Source organism: Neopelma chrysocephalum, unplaced genomic scaffold, assembly GCF_003984885.1.
Source record: "Neopelma chrysocephalum unplaced genomic scaffold, ASM398488v2 Primary Assembly neopelma1_88, whole genome shotgun sequence".
NCBI classification, from domain to species: domain Eukaryota; kingdom Metazoa; phylum Chordata; class Aves; order Passeriformes; family Pipridae; genus Neopelma; species Neopelma chrysocephalum.
The window spans coordinates 4,422,075-4,448,301 of NW_020897750.1; the positions used below are offsets into that span (position 1 = coordinate 4,422,075).

The window sequence follows — 26,227 nt, forward strand, 5'->3', positions numbered from 1 at the left end:
GCGCCCGGAAGGCGGTGTGGGCCGGGGGGCGGTGCCGGGGCTGCCACGTTGGAGCGGTCCGGGAGCGCCTGAGCGCCGGGGACACGGGGGTGAGCCGGGCAGGGGGGGGAAACCTCGGCTTTCCGCTCGTTTTCCCTTTCGGCTCCTGTGGGAAGTGGGGCGTGGGTGCCAGTCCCGAGGGTGGGGGTTGTTGAAATAAGACCCAAAAATGGGCTGCTTGAGGGTGTTTTGCGGCAGGGCGTCCAGGGAGGGTCTTCTCGGGAGCGGGTTTGTTTCATGGGTCAAGGCAGAGAGCTGCTGTAGGGTGGTGGATCCCTTGGTGCTGCTGGAAGAGGGTTTTTCGCAGCAGTTGAGAGTTTGCCCCACGTTTTCCTGTGTTATGTCCAGCAACCATCGGTTTCCCCTACGTGTCGATGTTACTCTGCCGACGGGGAGTTGTTCCTCCCCTCCCCCCTGGAATTGCTCTGGAGAGGACGGCTGAGGTGCCTGTCCGTGGGATACCTTTAGGAGAACGGTCCCTCTGGCAGCTCCTGCCAAGTCTTGGTGCAGCAGCTGAATCCGTGGCAGTGCAGCCTCACCGTGCTCCGTTTAAGCACCGCCTTTCTTGGTCTTTATTTTTTAGCAAAATGAAGCTGAAGGAAATAGATCGTACTGCCATGCAGGCATGGAGCCCTGCCCAGCAGCACCCCATTTACCTGGCCACAGGTGAGTTTTTGGGAAGCATGGTCTAACAAACCTCTGGCTATGTGCAGTGGCTGCCATTAAGTGGCCCTTATTGAAAGTTGTAGAAGTTACTTTGTGTCCTGGAGGCTGGAGCAGGGTATAGGTTGTGGTGTCTTGAGTAGAGTTCTCCAGTTGTGCCAGCATGAAAACATGCTTTACATTCTGCAAGTGACAGCAAGCCATCCTTCTCTTTCTTCCAAGGGAAGGTGACAGCAATCCTAACTGCTGGTCACCTGTGGCTTGTTTGTAACTTTGATCATTTTCTGTGCATCATCAGGGAGAGAGAGGTACTTGCCCAAAGCTTTTCCTGCTGATATAGGTTAAGAAACACCCAAAGGGTGAACCATGGGGAGAAGAGTTATGTAGCACTGCATCTAAATAACAGAAACAGAAACCTGAACCCTGTCTTGAGGTCCTTTTAGCAAGGATGTCCCTTGCAAGGATGTTGCTTTTATGTCCCTTCTTGTGCTGCTTTTGCAGTCAGTGCTTTGTGTAGTGGCTTTCTCACTGCCAGCCGTGCTTCCTCGCAGGTACATCAGCTCAGCAGCTGGATGCCACCTTCAGTACAAGTGCTTCTCTAGAAATATTTGAGTTGGACTTATCAGATCCTTCACTGGATATGAAGACCTGTGCCACATTCTCCTCCTCCCACAGGTAGGCAGTGTTGTAAGGGAAAAGTAACGTCTGTGAAACTGTTGAACGTGGTGTGTGTGGAAAGGTCACTTCATGTGGTGTGTCTGCATTTGTTGAGAAGAGGAGCAGAAGTTCAGCGCTGAAAGATGAAGGCACACGAGTGCCACTGATGTTGTAGGGCAGTGAGCTTGGACTGCAAGGGGTTGCAAGCAGCTCATGCTCGGACATAAACCTAAAATATCTGACATTGGCTGGAAGGTTTGAGTGTGTATATGGAGTCTCTGGGATTCACAAGAGAACAGAAGAAAACGTGAAATTGTGAAAATGCACTGCTGACTTTTCCTATTGCCCCATCCTGTTTGTATTTAAGCATTTCAGGGAGGCTCCTGTAACATAACTAAATCGGGTCGTGTCATATGTATTCCCACAGCTGGGAAGGCAAGTTTGACTGTACAGCTCCACTTGGTGCTTAGTTCCTTACTGTATGTTTATCCAGAGAGACATTGTTAGCATCAGAGCATCCAGTTTCCATCTCAGCAGCGCTCGTGGCAGCTCTTTGGCAGCTGGTCCAGTGCCTACTGCTCCTTGTGGCTGAAACATCCACAGTCTCTGTATAATGCCCTGCACTGTGGGCAAAGCTGATGTTAACATGTCCTACTGACCTGCTCGGAGCAGGATGAGGTGTTTGATCTTTTAGAATTTCATTGCTCTGCCTTGTTTTAACTATGGCTGAGATTCTTTGAGGCTTGCCATTTGTTTATTGAATTTCAAAGAACCCTCCTTATAGCCAGGATGCAGCACTCCTGTGAAAGTACCTCCCTTGATGAGCAACACAAGATTTTGACTTTGCCCCAGAAAATGCATTACAAAGGAGGCCGAGGGTTGTTTGTTTGTCTTTTTATTTAAGATAAGATAGCAGTGTATACATCAGGCTTTATTTTGGTTTGCAGCAAGTGAAAATGTCCTGGTGATTAGACCCACAGAAGATAAATCCTTTCCAAGGAAAGTTTTGCACTGCTCTTGTAGAACCATACTTAATCTTGGAAAGAGCAAAGGGCAAGAACAAGATAGTTGAACAGTTGACTCAGGTTTTTTGTTTCTTACTGTTTTCTGCCTTCATTTTGGATTATCTGAAGTCTTGTTCAGTCTTGCTGGTGGTGCCTGGACAACCCTGTCAGTCACTCCATTTTTCGTCAACTTTCATGGTTAGGTGCAGAAGTATAAAAATCATATCCAGGGAATGGGACTATCTGGTATCACAGACCAATTTCCTTTTGTAGCATCATTCTTTGGGGAACCCCCACTGTAATCTGAACGGTAAGAGACTCAGCACTTGGCTGTTACAGTATTTCTCCCCCAGCATGTGCTGTTTGTGTAGCTTCCTGCAGGATGTATTTTATCCTGCTGAAGTTGCTGTGATTAAAAGAAATTACTTGAAGACTTCCCAGAGATAACAAAGAGATTAATAATAATACAGTGAATGCTAAAGTAGCTCCTTGCCACCTTCTGGTCTATGTGGGTTTGCTTTCTGCTTTCATAAGAGCTGATGGGTAACTATGTCATTTTATTGGAAGAAATTCATTCCTTGCATGGCTAAATGCACAGGAATGCTGTTTTGCTTATGTAGCAAGCTCACTGCGATGAAGGAAATTTGGGTATTTACAGAGGGACACAGTGGTGCAGAAATTCTTGATTTCTGAAAGTATGTTTAGTTCCTTGTGATTTAGCCTGGAAAATAGACTGTGGTCCACGAGATGTGTCTGTGATGTGAGTAAACCACTTGCTGAGCCCCTGGTGTGGCAGATGAAATGCTTGCACATCCAAAAGCACAGATATGGGAAGGGATGTGGAATTTTTCTAGTTCCACCTTCCCCCCCTCCCCCCCTTATGTGAAGCTGTTGGCAAATAGCAAAAGTTTTTCTCCAGGATGCAGTTGGATGGGCTTACAGTCCTTACTTTGAGTACTGCTATTGTTTTGCAAAGGTGAGCTCAAAATCATGTGCAGCTGGGTGCACTTACTTGTTTTTGCAGCCGGGAGATTAGAGATATTATCAGTTTCCAGGTAATTGGTTGTTCCTGTTGTGACCCTGCATCTTGTTAGTGACTAGAATTGGACATGTCTTTTTGATGGAAGGAGTTGTAAGTACAGAGACTCATCCCTAAGGAGAAATGCAGGCAGTGCTTTTCTCTGACATGCCTGCTCTGTCTGTTTGCAGTAGAGGCTTTAGTTGGGGTGAGCAAAAAGGGGATTCATCCTTCTGTGGGGAGCTGGTGGTGGATGGTTGTAGACTGTGGGGTCCTCTGTGCCTTACAGGTACCACAAGCTGATCTGGGGCCCGCACAGCATGACCTCGGGGGAGAGAGTCTCTGGAGTCCTGATTGCTGGGGGTGAAAATGGAAATGTCATCCTGTACGACCCAGCCAAAATCATAGATGGAGACACCGAAGTAATAATTGCCCAGAAAGACAAGCATACGGGACCAGTAAGAGCCCTTGATGTCAACATGTTCCAGGTTGGTTTTCTGCTGTTCTTCATAACATACCATCATAGAGGAGTGGCCTGTCTTTACTTGTAACCTAAAAATGTTTCTGCTGCTTCCCCTCCCATGAAAAGCGTGAACTAAATTTAGTGTTTGAGTGTCTGTTTGTATTCAGTAGGGAAATCCTGTCCTGTTACTGGCATTTCAGGATGGATTATGAAAGTATTTGAGGTGTCTGCTTTGTTCCTTCCCTTTGTCAGTTTGCATTGCCAATTCAGGGGGTCTTTTTAGCTCAGCTTATGTGTAAAGTAGAGGTGGCCTTCTGTGGTGTCTTTAGCCAGTCTCCTTTTTTAGCTTCTGTGCACTGTGCCAGTATTGTTCTCATCACACAGGAAGTAATTATGTGCTCTCACTCATACTTATGGAGAGATCAGATTCCAGGTATTTCCTCTGGGGATTAGGTAGGATCCGTCTTCAAGACCTCTAAGTATTGTTGCTTGGAGAGAGGAGACAGCAAAACACAGCCACGTGGCTTTGTTAGCAGAAGGGCTCTCAAACCCAACAAGCTTTCCCACATCACTAATGAGCATTTACTTCCCTCTAGATACAGTGTGGTTTTTCCTGGTCCCCACCAGCTGTGTGAGAACCGAGTTGAATTCGTTCCCTAAATAACACTTCTGTCCCTGCTTTCAGCAAGGCTGCCCTGTGTCCATTGTATCTGCTCTGAATTGCTCCTCTTCCCTTTTTGCCTGTTATGAAGTCAAGACTCGCTTGTCATCAGCCACGACATGTGGTCAAAGGGCACTTGGTGCCCTTGGCTCCCTTGGCTCATGTCTCCCTGCCTGGACTTTTGCATCCCAGGTGCAGGGGTGCCCTGGGTGGTTGCACTCACTGCGAGCAGGGTGCTGTCCACCAGAGGCACAAATGCCACGCTCTGTCTGGAGCAAAACTCTGTGCTGGCCATGGCTACAGCGCAGCTTCCTCCTCTGCCCCTTCACACAAGTGTCACTACTTTCCCTTTGCCCATGTGGCTGTGCCCCTGCAGCCCCTTCCTGAGTGTTTGCTGTGCACTGGAGGAGCACTCCACGAATCTTGGTCTTAGCATGCCGGTCTAGTGTAGTATGTGGATGTTTTTTAATTAACTCAATCTTACCTGCAGTCTCAAAAAACCTTACCTTTTTTCCTAAGCTGCTCTGTGTGAGCCAAAAGCTATAACCTGAGCTGGCAGGGCGAATCGACAGAGTCCTGCGGATCTGATGCCTCCCAGCAGCTAAGACTGTGAAAGCTGATGCTGAAAATACTCTTAATGTCTATTACTGTGTCTTACAGACTAATCTGGTGGCCTCTGGTGCTAATGAGTCTGAAATCTATATCTGGGACTTGAACAACTTTGCTACGCCAATGACACCAGGAGTGAAGACACAGGTACTAGATTTGTATTTATTAAATTCTGCAGAGCAGGCTAGTGAAAAATATGGATGTCAATTAAATTGAGAACTCATTGAAACTTACAGTTTTAAAGCCTGTCTCAAGTGGGGTGGGGGAAAGCCTTTTGAAGTCTAACTTGGGTAGTAGTTAATTGTGATTAGCTGTGAGCTACATTTCTGTCAAGGTTAGCTACAGTCCTTAAGGTCTCTCACCACTCTTCAAATATCCATAACCATTACATGTCTTAGTCTTCCTCTGCATGTTTCACTGCATGGATGAATTTGAAGATCATGAAGGTACACAGAGGAAAATAGGAGGAAGATAAAAAGCAGCTACTGAGAAGTCAGATGATGAGGCAGTAGGTTTTGCAGTTGTCTTTGTGGGTCTCAGGGTGTGGTTTAGTTGCTATACTCAAGGTCCAGTGTTTAGCCCGTGTCTCTTAAAGATGATCTGTGGGGAAAACCAACAGTCTTCTGTGCTTTGGGCCTTGTGAAGGAAATAGAAGAATGGGAGGAAGTTGTTTCAATGCACGTACGTTTCTGTAGCTGTTACAAAATTGCACAAGAAGTTTGTGGTTGCTGAAAAATGGCTTTATTACTGTATGATAATTTGGAGACAACGAAGTGAGCAAATGGGATGAGAAGTAATCTTCAGTTTAAAGATTTTTAATTTAAACTCTTTGGCTACTTTGTTTAGTTCAAATCATTTATTAACATGTAGGCATTTGGGAGGATGCTCACCTTAAAGATCTGTGTAAAACTTTTTGGTTTTTTTTTATATGTCTAATAGTAATTTTTTAGGCTGGGACATATCTTAGTCCATATGCTTAATGATAGCTGGAAATAGAAGGGCAACAAGGACTGGGTTAACACTGCATTTAATTCTTGGTCTGAAAAGTAAGCATTGGAGGGGAATAAAAAACCTCCACAGAATTCCTCCAAGCAAACTTTTTTTTTTTTTGCTAAGTCAAAACCTAATAAACAAGGCAAAAGGGCAGTTCATATACCCTGATATACTTCCATGGAATAATTTCTGTTCTTGAAGACAGCTGTGCTTAGTCTTGTTTCAGTAACTAATGTATAGTGTAAAGCAAAAAATAACTTTGCAGAGAACTGCCAGCAGGTTGTAAACCAGGCTTTTCTGGAGTTGTACCCTACAGCTTGTGTACAAAGGAAGCCAGAACACGCAGCATGTGGGACGAGTCTCTGAGCAGGTTTCTCATTTATCAAGTCCTGAAACTAGCAGGGTTTGAGTCTTCAGCTTGGAAAGGTTGTGACAGGCTGTTCTGTGTGTGCAACAGCCTCTTGAGGACATCAGCTGCATTGCATGGAACAGGCAAGTCCAGCACATCCTGGCATCTGCCAGCCCCAGTGGCCGCGCCACCGTGTGGGATCTCAGGAAGAACGAGCCCATCATCAAAGTCAGTGACCACAACAACCGGGTGAGTTTTCTCTCGTGCAGCTGCAAAGGTGATGGCAGAGATGTGTGAGGTGCTTCTTGACATGTGAGAACAGGTCACAGCACCCCTTGTTACGTGACACAGATACTGGTGCCTGGCCCAGTTTTCTGTTAAAAGGCCATGTTTATACAGAGGAATTGTCAGCATTACTGATTAAAATAGACAGATGCAGATTAAAGTGAGACAAGACACTCAGATGTCATATCAGAATAGTGAGTTACTTTTGAAAAAGCCTTTACTAATCTGTTTGGGGCTACCACAGAAAGATTTTTATTCACTTGGTCAGAAATGACATGTTTTATGTGCTGATGAGATGAGGCTACAGCTGATGTGCTCTGGGTGAGCACATCTTTGTTTCACAGAGCAGGGGACCTCATGGCTTGGTGCTCAGGCAGAGAGAGCATCCTCCCTTGGCATCACATGTGGGATGAGCCCTGGCAGGACACTGAGTGATGGAGCTGGGGTCTGTGCTTCTGCTGGTCTGGGTGTGAACATGGGAGCAGGCTGCAGCTGAGCTGGGAGAGGGCAGGGTCTGTGGTGGACAGCACCACTGAGCAGGTCACAGGAACACTGCCTTGTGTGGCTGTAACCACCACGCCTGCTCCTTAGGCAGTGTAAATGTGAAAAAAGAGCCTGTTGAACTTGTGGAGAAATCGTATAATTTTTATAATTCTGTATTATTTTAAATGGAATGTTGCTTTAGCAAACTTTGAAAATATAGCAAGAGTTTAAAATGAAACTGAGAAATGGGTGCTTGTGAAGTAGTTGTTTGGTCACAGCACTCTTATTTTGATAAACTTTATAACTTGATGTTTTATGTATTTGTTACATAACAGCAGCACAGTAGGCTGTCTTCTTCATGTGGTTGTAGTCCTCTGATACAATGTTCACATGACAATAACCTCTGCCTAATGAAGACTTTCATTAAAAATATCAATAAAACCGGTAGAGAAAAAGGTTTGTACAGTGGGCTTTTACAGTTTTCTCACATTAAAATGTAAGGCTGTGGAAAAAAATCAGCACAACATCATCTCTTTGAGAGGACCTCAGGAAACTAACTGCAAGTCTCCTCACTCAGAGAAACGAGGAGAATATCCCAATCTGAATGCAGTCAGAAATAATGCCCAGAAACATGGCTCACAACAGTGTTTTACCATGCGCGTAGATGAATTTGGTCTAGTTTTCTTTTATCCTTTAGTGCTACTTAGTTATTTGATGCTTTGGCACAATGTTGTCCTGCAGATGCACTGCTCGGGCTTGGCGTGGCACCCTGATGTTGCTACCCAGATGGTTTTGGCCTCGGAGGATGACAGGCTGCCTGTTATTCAGATGTGGGACCTGAGATTTGCCTCCTCACCGCTTCGTGTTCTAGAAAGTCATACAAGGTATGAGTCTTGTGTAACCTGCTGCTCCATGGCATTAGCACTGTTGGTGACTGTGTACCACGTCCTCATGTGTGGACTTGCACAGTTTCTCTGCTCCTCAATCCCCTAAATGCCTTGAATTTGGGTACAATGGAAGATTTTGTTAAGTTCTTGTCCCTTCTCAATTGTGAGTGAAACTTTCTGTATTGCCCCAAACCACTGCTTGATTTAAGGAGCAAGAACAGCAGTAACAAAACTGCTTCCAGTGGTTCTGCTGACCTGAATTTCCTGCTAATAGAAAGAAGCTGACAAACTTGATAGTCGCTGACCTTACCTACAGGTTTGCACACTCTGTGTTAATGATACAGGCAAACAAACCATTTTGTTAGACTGGTGTCCAGGTTCTCCCGTAGGACTGTTGCATTTAATTTTCGGATGCAATGGCTGCATCTTTATAACTTTTCATGCACAAACTAGAAAGCATGTATTTCAATAAATAAAGTGCTGATAGCATTGGAAAGTTTCTCCTCCAGGAAGAAGTGGGCCGGTCGGGTGCTGAGCTAATGTAGAAACTCAACTTACAAATATGCTTTATTTATCACTGTTTTTCATTTATATAAAACTTCTTTTGGTTGTGACTTTTCATGCAGGGGTATATTGGCCATTGCTTGGAGTATGGCGGATCCAGAGCTGCTGCTTAGCTGTGGGAAGGATGCTAAGATCCTCTGCTCCAACCCTAACACAGGGGAGGTATTGTATGCTCACCACTTAAAAAAAAAATAAAAAATTAAAAATCTCTGTTCAGAGGTGGCACATGCAAAGCACATGTTGCTGTACTTGCATTCCTAGGAATGATGCTTCTGTGAGATGTTTCTCCCTATCCTGGGTACTTGTGTTTGCTATGTGTGTCTTCTGAGCTTGTTCTGGTGGTGCAGGATTCCTCTCTAGTATTGTCAATATTAATGTTTGTCTTTGCTGCTTCTCTCCTGCTGAGTAGTAAAGTCCCTGTTCACTGTAAGAGATGGAAATGGCTCCTCTTAAACTTCTAAATATGCTTCCTACTCTTCTGTTTTGGGCCTTGTGTGGCTGGATCATTGTTGCAATTGCCTTTTTCCTTCTGTAAGAACTTTTATCCAGACAGGAGGGATTTTGTAGCTTACTACAGTAATGGCAGATCAGTAAGAGCCATCCTACTGCATTGCCACACACCTTTCTGGGCCTGGGGATGCCTTTCAAAGGGGATGCAAATCTGCTTTTCAGCCAACTAGAGTGTTTGTCCCTAGACTATGACAAGTGCTTCAGGCATGCTGGAGGGCTCCTTGCCTGCAGTGGACAGTAATCCTGGAGTAGAAGTGAGAAGTGTTTCTAGAATTCAAACAATGGCCCAAAACTGCAAAAGCTCTAGGGTGGTAAATGAGTTATCTGAGCTGGATCTTGTGCTGTTATGAAGGTTTTACGTGTTTTTATTAAAAATAAAAAACATTTTCCTGGGAGAAAATTTTGCTGTCAGCATTTTGTTCTTTGAGTTTCTCCTAGTTTATGGTTAAATGTCTGCTGTAAGGGAGGGACTTGTCTGTTCCAAGGCACAGGAAGCTCTCTGTCTAGAATGCAAGTGTTACCTTTTCCAATTTTCCTGTGAAAACACTTACTTTAGAGCCTGAACATGTCTCTGTGTAGTGTGTGAGGATACCTAAATTAGCTCTGAATAACCCAGAATGGATGTCAGTAGCTCACAGCTTATGGTAGGGGACAGCACAAACATACCCCACCTGCGTAATTTGTCCTGTGTGGATTAAACAGAAGATTTAATGGGAGAAGGGAATGAAGCAGTGGTGTGTGCTAATCAGCTGTTTGGGGGTTGTCGGGGTTTGCCCACTGTTAGTGTGAGTGGTGATGTGGAGGCTGCTGGGGAGCAAGAAGAGCAGACAAGTCTCAGGGCAAGCAGGAGAATTGTTGCTATTGGACATGGTGCTCCATAAAAGCTCTGATTTGTTGACTTGGTTTTGCTGCCCAGGTGCTGTACGAGCTGCCCACGAACACACAGTGGTGCTTTGATATCCAGTGGTGTCCGAGGAACCCTGCTGTCCTGTCTGCGGCCTCCTTCGACGGGCGGATCAGCGTTTACTCCATCATGGGAGGCAGCACGGATGGCTTGAGGCAGAAGCAAGTTGACCAGGTATTGAAAAATGTTTGACTAAGAATAGGGACAGAGAGGGAGGGGGAACAAAACATGGGCTCATGGGAAGTCTGCAGTGGTTGTCTGCAGCCCTGATTGCAGGAACACCAATTTGGTGCAAATAGATGCTTATGTTTATTTTAATTGAGAGATGTCTCATCTGTTTTTTCCCCTTTTTGTGCTATCGAAGCTTTCATCATCCTTTGGGAACCTTGATCCCTTTGGTACAGGACAGCCCCTCCCACCCCTGCAGCTGCCCCAGCAGGCTGCCCCACAGAGTGTTGTTCTGCCTCTGAAGAAACCACCCAAATGGATCCGTCGGCCCATGGGAGCATCATTCTCGGTAAGGATGAGACAAGGCTGGCTGTGGTTGGCCAGGCAGGGAGGGATATAGAGGTGGCACCTGCTAAACACTGTGGGAAGAGGAAAGTTCAGTGTTGTGCTCCACCTTGGGAGAGCTTCCCCTGTTTGTCATTGTGGTCAGAGATGCTCAGGGCAGCTTCCAGACAGGGCACTTGGGACAGCAAACCAGCCTGACAAAAATGCTTGGGAAAAGGAAATGTTGCCAACAGACATTTGTTTGTTTCTGTTTTGGCATTAGTGCTTTGCTTTTATTTATGTGCAGTGCTTGCTTTGGAGTAAACAAACATACATTGGGAGGGGAAATGAGACCAAAGTGGGCAAGTATCTGAGACTTGAGTGCAGTTTGAAGGTACTGTGTGAGTCAGTATGCTGGAGAATACTTGGGTCAGCTTTGATCAAAGCAGCAGGAGTTGCTGTAGCAGCACATGGCTCAGTTCCTCCATGGGTGGTTGATTTGCAGAGGAGCCAGGTGAGGGGATGGGAAGGCCCTGATTTTTTGTGAGAGCAGAATCATCTGCTCTTTGGTTCCACCTTTGGCTTATTTTCTAAACCCACAGGCCATTTCTCCTGGAGATTTTAGCCTATCCACTTGAAATGGATTTCTTTGCTGAAATACTTCTGAATTTTCAACATCATATGTCTGCTTATTCACGATCTGGTGCACAAATCAAATGCAATTTTCTCCTGTCAAAGAGAAGTGATGTTGCCTAGTCACTGTCTGATGTGTCATTTTATAATGGTGTTTATTCCTTTATTCATCCTGGTTTTCCAGAAGCCAACTGTCAGTCTTTTTCCTGGCTAGGCTTTTGTTTTTTGTAATGCGTATTTTGTCCATTATTGGACTGGCCTGTATAAATACACTTTGAGCTATAGAATGAAACAATATTATAAGCCCCTCCTAGTTTTTTTCCTGTGTTGATTTTACCTCTCTAAATTGTCTCACAACTTACTGCCCATGTCTCAGTAGGCTTTTAGCTGGTAAACTGGCAAGAGCAGGACCATCATGCTTGAGCGTTTGTTTAATGATACGTGGGTTTCTTTGGTAACTGCATTGCAGTGTCATGGGATACTCCATTTATGCTGGGCACTGTATAGACCCACAGCTCTAGTTCTCTGTTGCTGGTCAGTCTTTTGCCTGAAAGAAAATACGCACAGGAATAGCTGTGCTCATAAATCCTAAATTTCATAAACGTTCACCTACTTATCCAGCAAGCTCCTTACATGCATAGAAATATGAGGCAATGGGGGGAAAAAAAAATCAATGAGTTGATGTCAGGAGTGTTCAGTTATTGGATGATAAGCATATGTGTGTTATATAAAATCACGTGCATACATTTGCGTATGCTCATACTTTTTCATATGTGTTCCCCTGTATACTTGTATTTTTCATATGCTGCATTGTGTGCTTCAATTCCAGTTTGGAGGCAAGCTGGTTACATTTGAGAATGCCAAGTCTCAGCAGCAGCCAGGCATGGAGCAGCAGCAGCAGCAGCACCATGTCTACGTGAGCCAGGTTGTCACAGAGAAGGAGTTCCTGGCCCGCTCCAACCAGCTGCAGGAGGCTGTGCAGTCTGAGGGCTTTGTCAGCTACTGCCAGAAGAAGATCGATATGGCCCTGGCTGACTTTGAGAAGAACGTGTGGGCCTTCCTAAAGGTAACAGGATAACAGCTGTTCAGGAATTCCCTAGTGACTTGGAAAGCCGGTGTGAAAGTGGTTCCTTTTGCACATCGTGGTGTTTTAGCAGAAGAGATGCTGGGAATGAAAAGGTGTAGGCTGTGGGAATAGCACCCATAGGCCATGTCACTGGAGCTGGCCTGTCAGGAGAGGGAGGGTCCCCAGGGCCAGGGGGTTTGTGAGAAATCATGGCCGAAGCAAAGGCATGACTAAAGGTATCCTGTGGTTTTTGGCATCCCCCATCAGTACATATCTGTACAGGGAGCTAGTGAGAAGGAATAAAGCTTTGGCATAGCTATAGATGGGCTTTTCACTGCTCACTATGAGCATTTAGAGGTTTCCAAGTGAACCAGATAAGCAACAACCAGATTGAAGCCTTGCCCACCTGCTCAGATGCCCAAGTCACTGAAGACTTTTGCAGTTCTCTTTATTACATTCAGTCTACTCAGCCACTAGCTCTGACTGGGCAATTTGTGCCAGTCAAGTAGAAAGCCCATGAGGCAGAAAATGAAGAATTGTGAATTGCAATATATTCTTTAACTTTTTTTAAAGGTGAACTTTGAAGAAGATTCACGTGCTAAATACCTTGAGCTCTTGGGATACAGGAAGGATGATCTAAGGAAGAAGGTAAATATGCCTGGGAGTTGTGCTTGTGTTAAAAGCTTTACTTATGAATGTATCTGCAGAATACAGCCTAAAATGTTGACAATGCCACGTATGGTTAAGTATTCATGGAAATGTCAAAGCAGGCAACAGACTTCAGAGGCATGTCTGCATCTGACTGTCCAATGCTGATCTGAAATTCTCGCCCATCAAGAAGCTTTGATATGTATTGGTTCAATCTATTCATGTAACTGTGTTACTTGACATCCTTCTACTGTAGCATCATGGAATGTGATCTGGTTTTAAGCTTTCCAGTTGAAGAACATGGAAGCAATTTTCAGGGTATCATTAACTACCTTGGAAAACCAGGGATAGTCCTTCTTTTTTTACAAAAATTTGGATTACCAGGAGGCAACTTGCACATCTTTAAAGATGTTTCTTCCCAGTTGTAAGGAGATACAGTGTTACAGGGAGATACCTGCTGTGCCTTTTGGCTCCGTTGCTTTCAGTGCTCTGTCTAGTATTTCTTCAGTTCTGTTTCAGTGGATTTGAATGTTTGATTCATTTTCATTGTATCAGTCTAATGTTTTATTTTCAAGGATTGGCTCCATTAAAGTGTCATTATGCTTATACAAATTAAATGTCCTTTAGGGCAAACTTAATGTGATTATAGGGGAAAAAAGTCATGTTTTTGCTAACAGTCTGTCCCCAGCTTCAAAAGTTTTGTGCATGACTCCAAGGCAAGCACAGCAAGGGAAATCCTGCTTTTGAAAAGCAGATCTCAATAAGAAAATCCAGTTGAAATTTAGTAATGGTCTTGCAGAGTGGCCTCATGAGACTAAAGCTTACTGATGCTGTTGCTCTGGGCTTGATATGCCCTGTGCCTGGGGAGAAGCTGGGAAGATGGGCTTAGCTGAACTGAGTGGCCTGAAATGCTGGGCCTACCCCATTATTTCAGTATTTGAGAAACAGATGACAGGAGCTGAAAGGCCACATTTTTATGTAGCTGTTTCTCAACAGAGCATTCCACATTGAAGTTGAATCCATGTTTTTTAGTTTCAAGAAACAACACAGGACAGCTCATCTGTAAGTTTGTGATAGCCAGATGATGATAAACTCAGTAAATCACAACTAGTTTTTTATATTATTGGTAGCATAAGGAAAGTAAAAGGGAGTCACAGATTTCAGCTTCTTGGAATAAGCTGTTAAGAGTATGGGGGGTTGTCTTCTTCAAACCTGTGATTGTCATGCAAACCAAGTACTGGATTTCTCATTTTTATTGTAATCCAGTGATTAAAAAAGAAAAAGAAAACTGTCTCCAGCAATTTGAGCTCAGCTTTTTGCACAAACCAGCATCCAAGGGTAAAATAAAGCCTGCAGTACCAAAAGCAGTAGATAACATTAGCAGCAATAGGAAACCCAGGCTCCCTGAAGCTGAACTAATATATAAACTCAATACATTATAAATTGGTGGTTTTGAGGGCCCTAGTTGAATCTGGAGTCATGGTTTGCTTTGCAAAGCAGTAAAAGCTTTTTTTTCCAAGGTATAAAAACTCTTTTATTCCTTGGAAAATTCTAGCCCTCAGCCATGTGCTTGAAACCACAGTTTCCTGATAGGCTCCCTGCTCCACAAGGATTGTCACTGCTTCATTTTTCCCTGACCAGAACAGACTGAGGCTTTTGTCCTTCATGTTCTGATACTCCTTTTATTACTGTGGTTTCCAGCAGCTCTAGTGAGGTTTGAAGCCCTTGAGTTAACAGTTAAAAGTTTAAAAGCATAGAGCAGCTATTGTTTCCCTCAGAGCTTGGGGTGCTGGGGTATTAGCAGTAAATCCATCACCTGGAAAAGGAAATGGCTTTAGTTTCATCTTAACTGTTCTGCAGGCAGCATAGTAGCTACATGTTCCACTTTTGCAATCTGAGAAATCAGTGAGAGGTCTGCCTCTCTAAAATGAAAGGGTACTCACTTAAATCTTGGTTCCTTTCTAGATTATGTCTGCTCTGAATAAAGAAGGTCTTGCAGATAGTGTTTTGGGAGAGGTAAGCAAACACATGTATAACTCTGCGATTAGTTTTATAATGCCGTGGTAATGTGCAAAGTAAGAATAATTTTTCTTTCGGCCTGATAGCTGTCCCAGAGTAAGTCACAAATAATCCAGCAGGTGGCAAGTTCCTACATTCAGTAGGATGAAGGTAGTTATTTAAAAAAACAACCACTTTTTTCTTCTCGAGTGTTCCCCCCTTCTCCAGTGAAGGACTTTCAGTCACAGGATTTAATTCAGGGTCTCATTGGTGTCCCTCCACCTTTCCTTTTTGCTGCCTGTGTCTTGCCCACTGTGACACTTCGTGCTGCCTGTGAGGTAGGGCAGAGTCTTGCTGCCTGACAGCTGATTTCAAGAGCGGCACCTTCACCAGGCTTTAAAAAGAGCAGGACTGGGAGTGTGGTCCCATAACACTTCCTACAAGAATAATTACAATTCAGGCGTTGCCTGTGGTAATTGCAGTGGCCTGAGTCTGCAACAGGAGTGCATTGCTTTTGTGCAGTAGACAGTTCAGATATCTGTAGTTGCCTAATGGGGAAGAAAGATTTTGTTGCATGTTTTCAGGCACCTAAGATGAAACTAGCACAAGGTGCTGTGTAATGACAGGAAACAGGGCCTCTACCATGTTTATGATAGCCTAGCATATATGGCCACTGCAGTTCTGTGATCTGCAGTCTGGTTCTAACTGTTGTTGGTGGGAAGGTGGCTATAGTCTGCAGTGCAAAGTATTTCTTCCTCTTTTCCTGGCTTTTTTTCCATGGTATCTTTTCTCTGCTGAAGGCTCCTGCAGAATCTGAAGAATCTGTGCCAAATGAGGGGAATGAAGGCCGAGCTACAGAGGAGCAGTTCTTGGGAGAGGTATCTGTTGCCTTCTAGACTAACCCTGCTGACCTCCTCATATTTACTTTGTTATCATTAAGAGCATTTTATTTTGTTGGCTTTTCCTAGTGCCGAGGATATACAGAAATACAAAAAGTTACTTAAAACGATAAAAGCAATCTCTTGCTAAGTTGCTCCAGATTTTTCTCATCAGCTTCAGACATCATGTGAATAGATTTTGGTGGCACTGAAGACCAAGCTTGTTTTATAAGAATCCAATTGGCACCACACTCAAGGACTTTATTCTGCCATCGTTTTCACTCTGACATTTCCCTAACACAAATTATCTGCCACCAGAACCCTAATGCTTTTTTTTTCCCCCTTGCTTTCCTCATTGCCTTCTTTCCTCCCTCTGGTTGATTATTACCAAGCAGTCAGCTTATTACTGCCCTGTTTCAGGGTATAACTCTTTGCAGAGATGAAGCTGTGCTACTGGAGGAGGGGTAGAACGTTCATTCTCTGCCTTGCTCCCACCAAAGTCACAGTGCCATCCATCCTCTGGCACCTGAGCAGTGAGTGTCAGGGCTCTGGCAGCCAGCTGCCTTAGGAGTGTCTGTTGCAGCACTTCAGATGGATTTATTGCAGGCAATTTGGGATCAACCATGCCTGCTCTTTGGATCCTACAGCTACTGTTCATTTTTGTCCATTTGAACAGCATTGTTTTCAGCCCTATGTTTTAAATATGGGGACGGGTGTATAATTAGCACTGAGGACCAGCCTCTGCCTTGTGAGGTCAGTAGCACTGAAAACACTGTATTGGTGTGTGAACAGGCCAACTTCATTGTCCCCCATTCCCTCAGTCTCCCCTTTGGGTTAGAATTCGAGCTGTTAGCCCAAAACTAGCTGTGTTCCCTGTGCTTGTCTGCAGTGAAGATGAGGACAGTAGTTTAAGGCTCATGCAGGCTGGAGTGGTGCACTTGACTCCATATAACAAACAGCCTCTTAAGGACACTAAAACCAGAGTGCTCTCCTTAGGTTAGGTGCTGGATTGCTTGTTATTTCTTTAGGCACTGCAGTGGCAGACTTGTATCTGACTGTATAAGGATTTTGCCTTATGCAGTCTGGAAGATATTAGATGTCTCATTACGAATGTTTGCTCTGAGAGAGAATTCACAGCCAAACATGACCCCAGCCTTGCAGCATGGATGGTAAATATTTGCGAGACTGCCCTGGAGCCACTGATGATGCATCGGGGTGGGCTGTCACATCCATAAAGTAACTGGAAGGGCACGTTATTCCTGTGATAGTCACAACATGCTCTCAGCTGATACCAAACACTCTGTTTTGCTGTCAGATAACACATAATGTTTTCCAGATGCTGCCTCCTTTCATAAGTCAAACATGAAGGCTGTTTCTGACTTGCCTCCCCATCCAAATGCCTGGTTTTGGTTGGCTGTGTGCTTCATCCTCTGAAGTGCAATTTCACTGATCAGCTCACAAGCAGGGTGTTCTCAGCAGACTCATGAACTCCCCCTGCATGTACTAGACTGCACTCTTCTTAAACTGTGCTGTGAAAACGGGTAATGGAGAGAAAATTCCCTCTTGGTGTTATTTTTTTTATTATTGAAAGGTTTTGTTTGAAATCCCAAATGCACAGAATGGTCTCTATCTTAAATCCTGAGGGAGTTTTATAGAAAAAAAAAAGCAGCTTCTGTCCACTGAACACTCCTGTACTGAGTGCAAAGTGCTTAAGTCTGGTCTATGCTGGACTTCTGTGTTGAAAATTAAGCATGTGTTCACATGTAATTTGCTTAATTAGACTAGGATGCATGCCTAGTGCAGAGTATTTCAAGGACAAGCTGAAAGTCTAAGTGCAGCAACATGGAACCTAGGTAGTGTTATGGTAGACTGTTCTTGCTAGGGGTTGAAGTTGAAAGAAGAGGGAAAGGAGAGGTTTCTGACTTTGTGGTAGTGGCTGTTGTTTTGCTTGGAGGGGATTGTGTGTATATGGGCATGGATGTGTGTGTTCAAGTTAACGTTCTCTGAGGCAACTGCTAGTCTGAAGGTCTAACTTGTAATGCAAGAACTATATTTTTTTTAATGTGTGTGTGTTCCAAGTGTTTACATAATCTCACAAATTATGCTTTTCCTTTCTCTTAGACACCGAAGGACCATAAACAAGAAACCGAAGGTTTGGGATCTGCAAAGACAACATTTAACATTTCTGTTAGTGGAGGTAAAAAAAATCCCCATGATATTGATTTCATTTTATGTGCTGCTATTTGTAAGTGTTGATGTTAATACTGGTGTTCCAGTGAGAAGGCCATTTCTGCACAGAAATTGTGAAGGTTTGTAATGACTTACCTGTAACTGCACTATTTTCGCAGCAATCTCAAGGCACTTGAAAATGCAAATTCTTTAAGGAAGGAAGGGAAGTGTACACACAGCACTTGTGTACCCCATTGCTGAAAAGCAGCTGCTCTGGGTGATTTCTGCTATAAAGGAAGACATGCCTGGTGAGGCATGAAGTACTAGCAGAAACTCCCAGGGGATCTTGAGTGACGCAGAAGCCATTGACCCCTGTCTAGCTTGACTCTTTCTGGCACTGTATGCAGGGTAGTTGTTTCAGAGGCCATTTAGACCTCTAGCGTTTTGCTCTGCCACAAGGTAAGTGATGCTTGACAGTGCCCCCCCTGACGTGGCTGTGGCCATGTGTGTTTGAGGCTGGCGATGAACTGGAGCATCCCTGTGAGCACTGCCTGGAAGCAAGGCTGGTTTGCAGGCAGTCTTGTGCGGTGTTGTACAGTCGGAATCGGAGTCACTGTTGCTTCTTTAGGTGACTTCTGTGCCACCATTTGAAAGTGCACCCCTCTCTCGCTGCAGATGTGGACGGTCTGATCACGCAGGCTCTGCTGACGGGTGACTTCGGGAGCGCGGTGGATCTCTGCCTGCACGACAACCGCATGGCTGATGCCATCATCTTGGCCATCGCGGGTGGACAAGAGCTGCTCTCCAGGACACAGGAAAAGTACTTTGCTAAGATGCAGAGCAAAATTACCAGGGTGTGTTTTTTCACTTCAGAACTAACGTGCTTCGTGTGCCTTTGGCAACTCCCTTTTTCACCGTGAAAGTTCTCTTGCAGTTTTTTAGGTTTATTTCTGGGAGAAGTTAATAAGTATTCAAATCATCTCTAAGATCTCAGAGCAGAAAAGCTTCCATTGCTCTTTTTTAATGCATTGATAAGAAGGGAAGTCTTGCACACTACCTGGATATAAGTACACAAGAGTATTCTTTATCTCCTCTCTGGTGTCTGAGTTGCATATACACTAATGGGTTCTCACCAATAGATAAATATCTTAATCAGGGCACAGTTATATCTTAATCAGTCTGTTATTTTGTCACATTTTTTATGAGTCACACATGACCCATGCTCAGGGCCAGGCAGCATTATGTAGATTTGTGCCTGTGGTCAGTCTTAACAGATTTTGCTGATGCTTCGTTTCACTGCCTGCACAGAAAAGAGCAAAGTATGCCCCGGGTAGATCAATCACCCTTTGTCTAGGAGACAGCGTGTTATGGCCAGCTGGTTATTGTTATTTTCAGCTTTTTGCATGGCTAGGGATTGCTGATGCTGCTCGTTCAAGTTTTTCTTCTTTATTACTGGCAAGAGAAAGTAGCAACAGGAAGATGAAACAGGAGAAGTGGCTTTAAAAGAACACAGAAAACTGCTCTGCTAATATTGGACAAATGAAAAGAGGAAAATCTCAAGTATTAAGACTCTGCAGGATTTCTTCCCTTACCCCCAGCTAATCCTTCTGGCCCAATCAGAGAAAGGAGAATTTGTAGTGTGTGAGAAATTTCTTCCTCTTCACTGTAGTTAATCCTTTGGGGAAAGGATTGGAGAGCTGACCAGTTATCTGTACCTCTGCTAACAAGCAAGTGTTGACCTTGTAGTTAGGATCTTGTGTTTGTTGTTTAGGTGTAGGGTTTTTTTCTGGTCCCAAACTGCACACTTATTCCTTGTTCAGAAGTTTCTGAGCTTGAAATCTTGGTATGACAAGGGCTTTGTTCACTGAAGAGCAGCTCAGCTGCCAAGTCTGTCTTCTGTCCCAAGTAAAATAACTGGAGGCAGAGTTTGAGAAGAAAGAAACTGGATTTTTTTTCTGAGGGCTTGTGGACAGACAGCCTGTGTGTGGGTGAAGGGTAGGGACACTACAGCCAGCTCAGGTTGATATTGCTGCCACTTTGCTGCTTCCTTTACACAGCCTTTTCAACTTGGCCTCAGGTCAGCCTGAGGCCAATAGCTTAAAGCCGAATGAAACAATTTGACAAACAAAATCCATACTCCTTCCTGGGCATTGTGTAGAAGACTTACAGCTAAATATGTTATCTTTCTCTGCAAAAACTGCTGAAACTCATTTTCAGCAATCACAGCTTGTGGAAATTTGTGTATTCTTTTCTTGCACGTTTTGTAGCAAGAATAGTTGTCCTGTTTGTTATCTGAGCTCGTTTTGATTTTTCACTGTATTCCTTTTGAAGTAAAATGTATTGTTGTGCAGCTGTTCAACTGCAGTGCAGTATCTATTGTGACCCTGGATAGAGTGGGGATGAGTGCACTTGAACAGATACAAATCATACAAAGGTTATACAAAGGAAATCCTACCAAGATGTTAACTGTGGTCTCTCTCCTTCTGGTCTAGCTCATCACTGCAGTGGTAACAAAGAACTGGAAAGAGATTGTGCAGTCTTGTGATCTGCAGAACTGGAGAGAGGCTTTGGCTGCTGTGCTCACTTACGCCAGGCCAGATGAGTTTGCAGCCCTCTGTGGTAAGCACACTTTACAGGCTGGATGTCATTTATTCTACTTACAGCAAAACTACGCTTTGCCAGCGTTGTTTTCCTTCCCCTATACTGCTGTAATACCTCCCTAGCTTCTTTCATGGGTCATATAGCTCCTAAGTCCTGTTGCAGAGGAGGAGAGGAACCTCTGGGGTGCTATTTTACTAGTGCGTTCCCTGACTTTCTGGGCACAGAACTCAGAGCCTCGTGAGCAGCTGTGTACTGGTACTGCCTGTGTAGCGCACAGCTGCTGGTCTTGTGCCACTGGGGATGTTAATGTGACAGGTGTCTTAGCCAAAGGACCAGTCTTGGAGTGTTTGTGCATGGGGCACAAGTAGAAATGTTTCAAGGAAGCACTTTACTCTTCTTTCCCAAGATCAATTTTGACTGCTGGAAGGAGTCCTCTTTCCCAGCCAGTGAGCATGCCTGCCCTTGTGTGCTGTGTGGCAGACAGCTGGCTGGGTTTAACCCACAGGGAAGTTATATTGCCAGTAGCTGTGAGCCTGACACCCCTGTGTCCCTCAGCCCCGGTGTCTGGGGAGGTGTACGACTGCCTTGAGCACGCATCAGCCCAGAGCAGTACCATGGCTTTGCTCACAGTTCCTTGGCTGGTTGCACACTCGGGTCACACTCCTGAAATGAGGGACTGCACAAGTGGGTGGTTAGAGGGGAGAATTGAACCCTGGCCTCTTGTCCTTTGTCATGTCAGCAGATGGACTGTCCCCTCTGCTGTGACTCGTGTTTGCAGTCATTTGACAGGTTCTTGCTGCCATGACTGCCTTTGAAGTGCCCTGGACTCCCAGGAGATAATCTGTGCTGGACACCAGTGTGTCCTTACCAGCAGAGCCCAGAGGCAATATCCCTTCTCACTGAGACATGACAGCCATTGTAAGCTTCCTCAGCTTCAGCAGCGATGGGGAGGGATCACCAAAGTGATTCACCAGCACCTCTGTTTGTATTCCATCTAGATCTCCTGGGCAGCAGGCTGGAGAATGAAGGGGACAGCGTTCTGCAGACACAAGCTTGTCTCTGTTACATTTGTGCCGGCAACGTGGATAAACTCGTTGCTTGTTGGACCAAAGTTCAGGACGGAAGCAGCCCCTTGTCCCTTCAGGTTGGTAATTATTTCAAGAAAGGTGTTGGAAGTAACACACTGCAATCATTTGGCACTTAAATGATCTAGTTAGAGCTTTGCTGTCTGATAGCTGGATGTACATCAGGATGCAAACCTTTTCCTTCTGGAATGGCATAACACATAAATATGATACTGGAAAATGCACAGCTGTGAAGCACAGTGGCCCTTGTGCTTGCCCTGGTCTTTGGGTAGTCATGCAACAACACTTCTTGTGTTAAAGGGTAATGGTAGAGCTTGAGTGTTTTGGTAAAGAAGAGTCTTCAAATGCTTGCATCTTTGGCAGCTAGGGAGTACTTGGACACTTCTACTTTTGGATGTTCAGGAGAAGAAACCTAAAGGATTAGAGTTAAATCTAGAGAGAAAGCTGTAGGAAGGTTCTCCTTGGTGTTTTCTTCAGGGGTTTTCACATACAAGGCTTGATTTGCAGCAGTGAAATATATTGCATATAGCAAATATCTCAGGGGAATAGGAGTGGAATGAAGCAATTGTGGAATAATTTATTTTATAGTACAATCTTAGTTTCTTCCATCTGTTCGAGGCCTTTGAAGGACCAGTTTTAGAAAGTACTTAAAGTAACATTACTTGGCAGTGCTGTGAATCTCTTGTTCAGTTAATTGAAGGAACTGGAGTGTATGAGTTTCGCTTTGCATCATTAACTCTCCAGTTTTGAATTATCAAAATTACTTGATTTTGAGGGCTTTATTTACAGATTTACCTTCAGTTTGAATTTGCATTTTGATTGCATGGCTTTGCTCTCTTGGACACTAAAATTGAAAAATATTGTTGGAGTTATAATTAGGCTGCTTGTTTACTCTGAAGTGGAATTCATAGAAAACTCACAGAAGCTGTTGATTATCTTGATTTATTTATGAGGGGTTTTTTTCCTTTTTTGAAGTGCTGATTTGTTGGGAAAAACAAAAATGTTTTATCAAGGAGTCAGAAAACAATCCTTATTAGTGATGTATGGTTGAAATTCTGTGTGTGGTACACTCAATAAATCTGCTGTAAGATTTTAAAAAGGGATTGAATGTTAATATTGTCAAATTAATATTTGTAGTATCTCTCAATATAAATGTAGTGAGAGTAAGAAAATCATGAGAAAACTGACCAGAAAACATTCCTGTAATTTAGGACTGGAAGGAAACCCAACCAAGGCCAGCTCTGGTGTTTGGAGATGTGCAAGGAAGGCAAGATATGGAGTATTTTTGCTATAGCAACCAGAAAGCAATGGACAACTCTCACAAGGGAGTTATTAGATCCTTTTAAGATGGTTAAGAACTGACTTACTAAAACACCATAAATGAATGTGCAGCAGCACAGCAGTATTGTTGGTGACAGGCATGATGTTTCCTGTTTGCTCTTGGTGGGCATGCTCGGTGCTGATAGGGCCCTGAAATCCTTTTTAATAAACCCAGTTCTTTTGGCTTTGAACTCTGTTGGCTATGCTGTTAGAAGCTACTTGGTTGGTGTCCTGTTATCTCACATGGTGGGAAAGCTGTGCCTTGGTGCAGCTGTGGCTGTCTGGCAAACCTGCACTGGGCTTAGGCTTCTCACTGGGTGAGAGGGGTTTTCCAAGGCTGCCCTGATGAACAGCCCTCCATGACAGTCATTAGCTTGTCACTAGTTAGCCATTCACTTTGCTGTTCTCACTTGTGCGTGGTTTTTTTTCCTGATCTTTCAGGACTTAATAGAGAAAGTCGTAATCCTGCGCAAAGCCGTGCAGCTCACCCAGGCTGTGGACCCTAATGCTGTGGGGGCCCTTTTGGCCGATAAGATGAGCCAGTATGCCAACCTCCTGGCTGCTCAGGGAAGCCTGGCTGCAGCTCTGACCTTCCTCCCTGAGAACAGCAACCAGGTATGGGGCCTTCGGGCTCTACACTCCCTCTCTCTGTGTGAACAGGTACACTTTGAGCAAACGTTTTTGCATGGTGCAGTCAGCCATCAGGACTGCCATTTGACATCCACCTCAAGATGTGACAGGCTGTTTCCCCTCTCCCTGTGGTGATCTTGCTGAGCTGACAGAAGTGCACAGCCACCTTCTGCTCCCTCTTCATTTCACACCCTTGTCCTTGCAGCCAGTGACTGCCAGAAGGTGTCCCTCCAGCAAGCCAGACACGGTGAATGCAATGTGTGCCTTGACACTTGGTTGCTTTCTTTTGACCTCTCATTTTCCATCAGCTGACATTTGTAGGCAGGGTGGTTTGGGAAGGAGGCAGGAACATGTAAGGCAGTCCCAATGGCCCCATGTCTCATGCATGGTCATGATCATGCCTCAGTCTGATCTAACAAAGCAGAGTGGGCTTCTGAGAGAGCTCATCAGACAATGGGTGGCCAGTCAGCTTCTTGGTGTGATGCACTGGGTGAGAGGCAGTGCAGTTAACCTTCCTTCACTGTCCTGCTTTGATTGCAGCCAAACATCGTGCAGCTACGGGACAGGCTTTGCAGAGCCCAAGGGGAGCTCCCAGTGGGACAGGACGGCCTCAAGGGACCATATGAGAGAGAGCCCGTGCCCAAAGGACGAGCTGGCCCTGTGGCTGGACGGATGCAAACACCCCAGGCTCCAGCCCAGCAGTATTACCAGCAGGTAAATGGGTTTTGGCAGTAAGGGAGGGACACGGTGCTTGAATTTTTGAGAGTGATGGATATAATAATTCTTTTCCTTTCTCTTGATCTGAGGCTGTATGCCATATATCTCCCGAGAGCTTTATGGTAAAGGTCACTGGGGCTTCCTTTCAGTCAATACAGATACCTCCTTTATTCCTTATCTGGAAGCATCCATTAAACACCTTGTCAAGTAGTCTGCTGCTGAAGATTTGGTGTTTTCCCCCTTTGTTTGAAGGTGTGCTTCAATGCCAAGAATAGCTGCATGGGAGAGCACTGCAGGAGTTCTCTGTGCTTCCTCTCATAGTCCCTGATGTCCCATCCCTGCAGGCCATGGGGCTTGCTCATGCTGCTCACCAGACTCTTCTGGGGGCTGATTGCTCCCACCCCCAGCTCTGATGTTGACTGCAGAAGCTGCTGAGCAGTGGCAGTAGCAAACTGATGACGTTTCAGCAGCTGTGGGTACAGCCTGCTGTGAAAACACCTTCTCAGATGGGCGTAAGGGGGCACAGGCAGGTGAGGAAGCAGGTGGTTTAACTTCCTGGACTGAGAGTGAGCTGTGCTAGAAGAAAGATCTGGTAAGTGTGAGACTAATAAGGGAACTGTGCAGGAAGGAAGAGGACAAATGGGGGAGGCAAATTCCCTGGTTTTATCTCTAACCTGAGGACAACCCGCAACAGAACTCACTGGCCATGACTGCAGTGTGGTGTGTTGAGCAGCCCTGGCTGTGTGCATGCTTGGAGAGCGTTGCCAAGTCTCTAATCCCTCAGTAGAGCACTGCAGCTCCCCTGGCCCTCCTCTGCACAGGGGCTCTGGGCTGAGCTTTTCTGAGAGCAGAGCTGTGTGGGGGCTGTGGGTGTTCTCCTTATGTGGAGGAGACTGGCACAAGCAGTGGTGTGTCTGTGCTGCACTCAAGCATTGCCTGCCAGAAAAATGGGGCAGGAAGGAAAAAGGGCTGAAAGGTTGAGGGGAGAACTGGGAGTTCTTAATGTCAACAACATGTGTCTCTGCCTTCTTTCCAGGGTGTTAGCAAGGTAGATTTCAGAAGGGACAAAGCCTTCATCCAAGATTACCTTGCTAACACCATTGCATATGATTTTAAATGCATCATCATCAATAATCAACTCTACTGTTCTGTCTGTGTCTTTGGCCTCCCTCCTTGTAACCAATGAGTTGCCTTGAGAAGTGATTCTGTGTGATTCCCGTTTGGCTGTGGGGAATAGCAGCTTTCCTCTACATGGCAAGATCTTAGCAATGCTTTTTCTTTAAACCAGAGTTCCCTCTTTCTCCTACTGTTTCAAGAATGTCTCAAACTATTATTTCAGCAAGCCCTGCTCAAAAATAAAAGGCTGGGTTTATCACAACTCCTTGAGCACACTGTGAGTTATCCCCCTGTGTTCTTGGCTTTTCAGGAAGTCCATGCTCATCAGGAAGGGCTTGAAGAGGACAGGTATCATGTCAGAAAGGTGCCCAGCAGTATGCTGATGAACCAGAATGGAGAAAAATTACATATTTGAGTCTTAGAATACTTACTTTGACTTCCTTTTAAGACAGTGTGTACGAAGGACTTGTTCAAGCTTAAGGCAGCCTTTGTTTAATTGCTGTCCCAAATAGGAACATGTACTTAAAACTTGGATTCCTTTCAGCATAGGTTTTTTTTTAAGCCTCTCTTTCATCTGGATAAACCAGGCATGAAAGGAAGTGAAAAAGTCTTTTAGGTTACTTCAGTGATGAATTATGCAGACACTAACAGTGGTTGTTGTACAGCTGACTGCACCATTAGCCTAGCACTGTGTGGAGTTAGAGACACATAGCCTGAAGCCAGCTGAGCCAGCCAGGAGTGCAGGGTCACAGCTTTCCCTCTGCCTGTGCTCTACGTGGGGTGTT

At 44.9% G+C, this 26,227-nt stretch overlaps 1 protein-coding gene across 11 annotated transcripts in view; it reads left to right on the forward strand.

The window, feature by feature from the left end:
- SEC31A (SEC31 homolog A, COPII coat complex component) overlaps nucleotides 1-26,227 on the forward strand; it is a 41,526-nt gene continuing 15,299 nt past the window's right edge. For 10 of the 11 annotated variants that reach the window (XM_027692790.1, XM_027692792.1, XM_027692794.1 and 7 more), the window contains exons 1-20: nucleotides 1-89; nucleotides 623-705; nucleotides 1,254-1,377; nucleotides 3,671-3,869; nucleotides 5,166-5,261; nucleotides 6,565-6,705; nucleotides 7,966-8,108; nucleotides 8,738-8,837; nucleotides 10,102-10,263; nucleotides 10,454-10,606; nucleotides 12,044-12,280; nucleotides 12,854-12,928; nucleotides 14,894-14,944; nucleotides 15,727-15,804; nucleotides 17,926-18,001; nucleotides 18,649-18,827; nucleotides 20,466-20,592; nucleotides 21,573-21,718; nucleotides 23,421-23,594; nucleotides 24,150-24,323. In XM_027692790.1, coding sequence (XP_027548591.1) covers nucleotides 627-705; nucleotides 1,254-1,377; nucleotides 3,671-3,869; nucleotides 5,166-5,261; nucleotides 6,565-6,705; nucleotides 7,966-8,108; nucleotides 8,738-8,837; nucleotides 10,102-10,263; nucleotides 10,454-10,606; nucleotides 12,044-12,280; nucleotides 12,854-12,928; nucleotides 14,894-14,944; nucleotides 15,727-15,804; nucleotides 17,926-18,001; nucleotides 18,649-18,827; nucleotides 20,466-20,592; nucleotides 21,573-21,718; nucleotides 23,421-23,594; nucleotides 24,150-24,323 — 2,514 coding nt within the window. In that variant the 5' untranslated portion in view covers nucleotides 1-89; nucleotides 623-626. Of the gene's footprint in view, nucleotides 181-622; nucleotides 706-1,253; nucleotides 1,378-3,670; nucleotides 3,870-5,165; nucleotides 5,262-6,564; nucleotides 6,706-7,965; nucleotides 8,109-8,737; nucleotides 8,838-10,101; nucleotides 10,264-10,453; nucleotides 10,607-12,043; nucleotides 12,281-12,853; nucleotides 12,929-14,893; nucleotides 14,945-15,726; nucleotides 15,805-17,925; nucleotides 18,002-18,648; nucleotides 18,828-20,465; nucleotides 20,593-21,572; nucleotides 21,719-23,420; nucleotides 23,595-24,149; nucleotides 24,324-26,227 lie in introns of all 11 variants that reach the window. The other variant, XM_027692791.1, reaches the window with a different exon arrangement.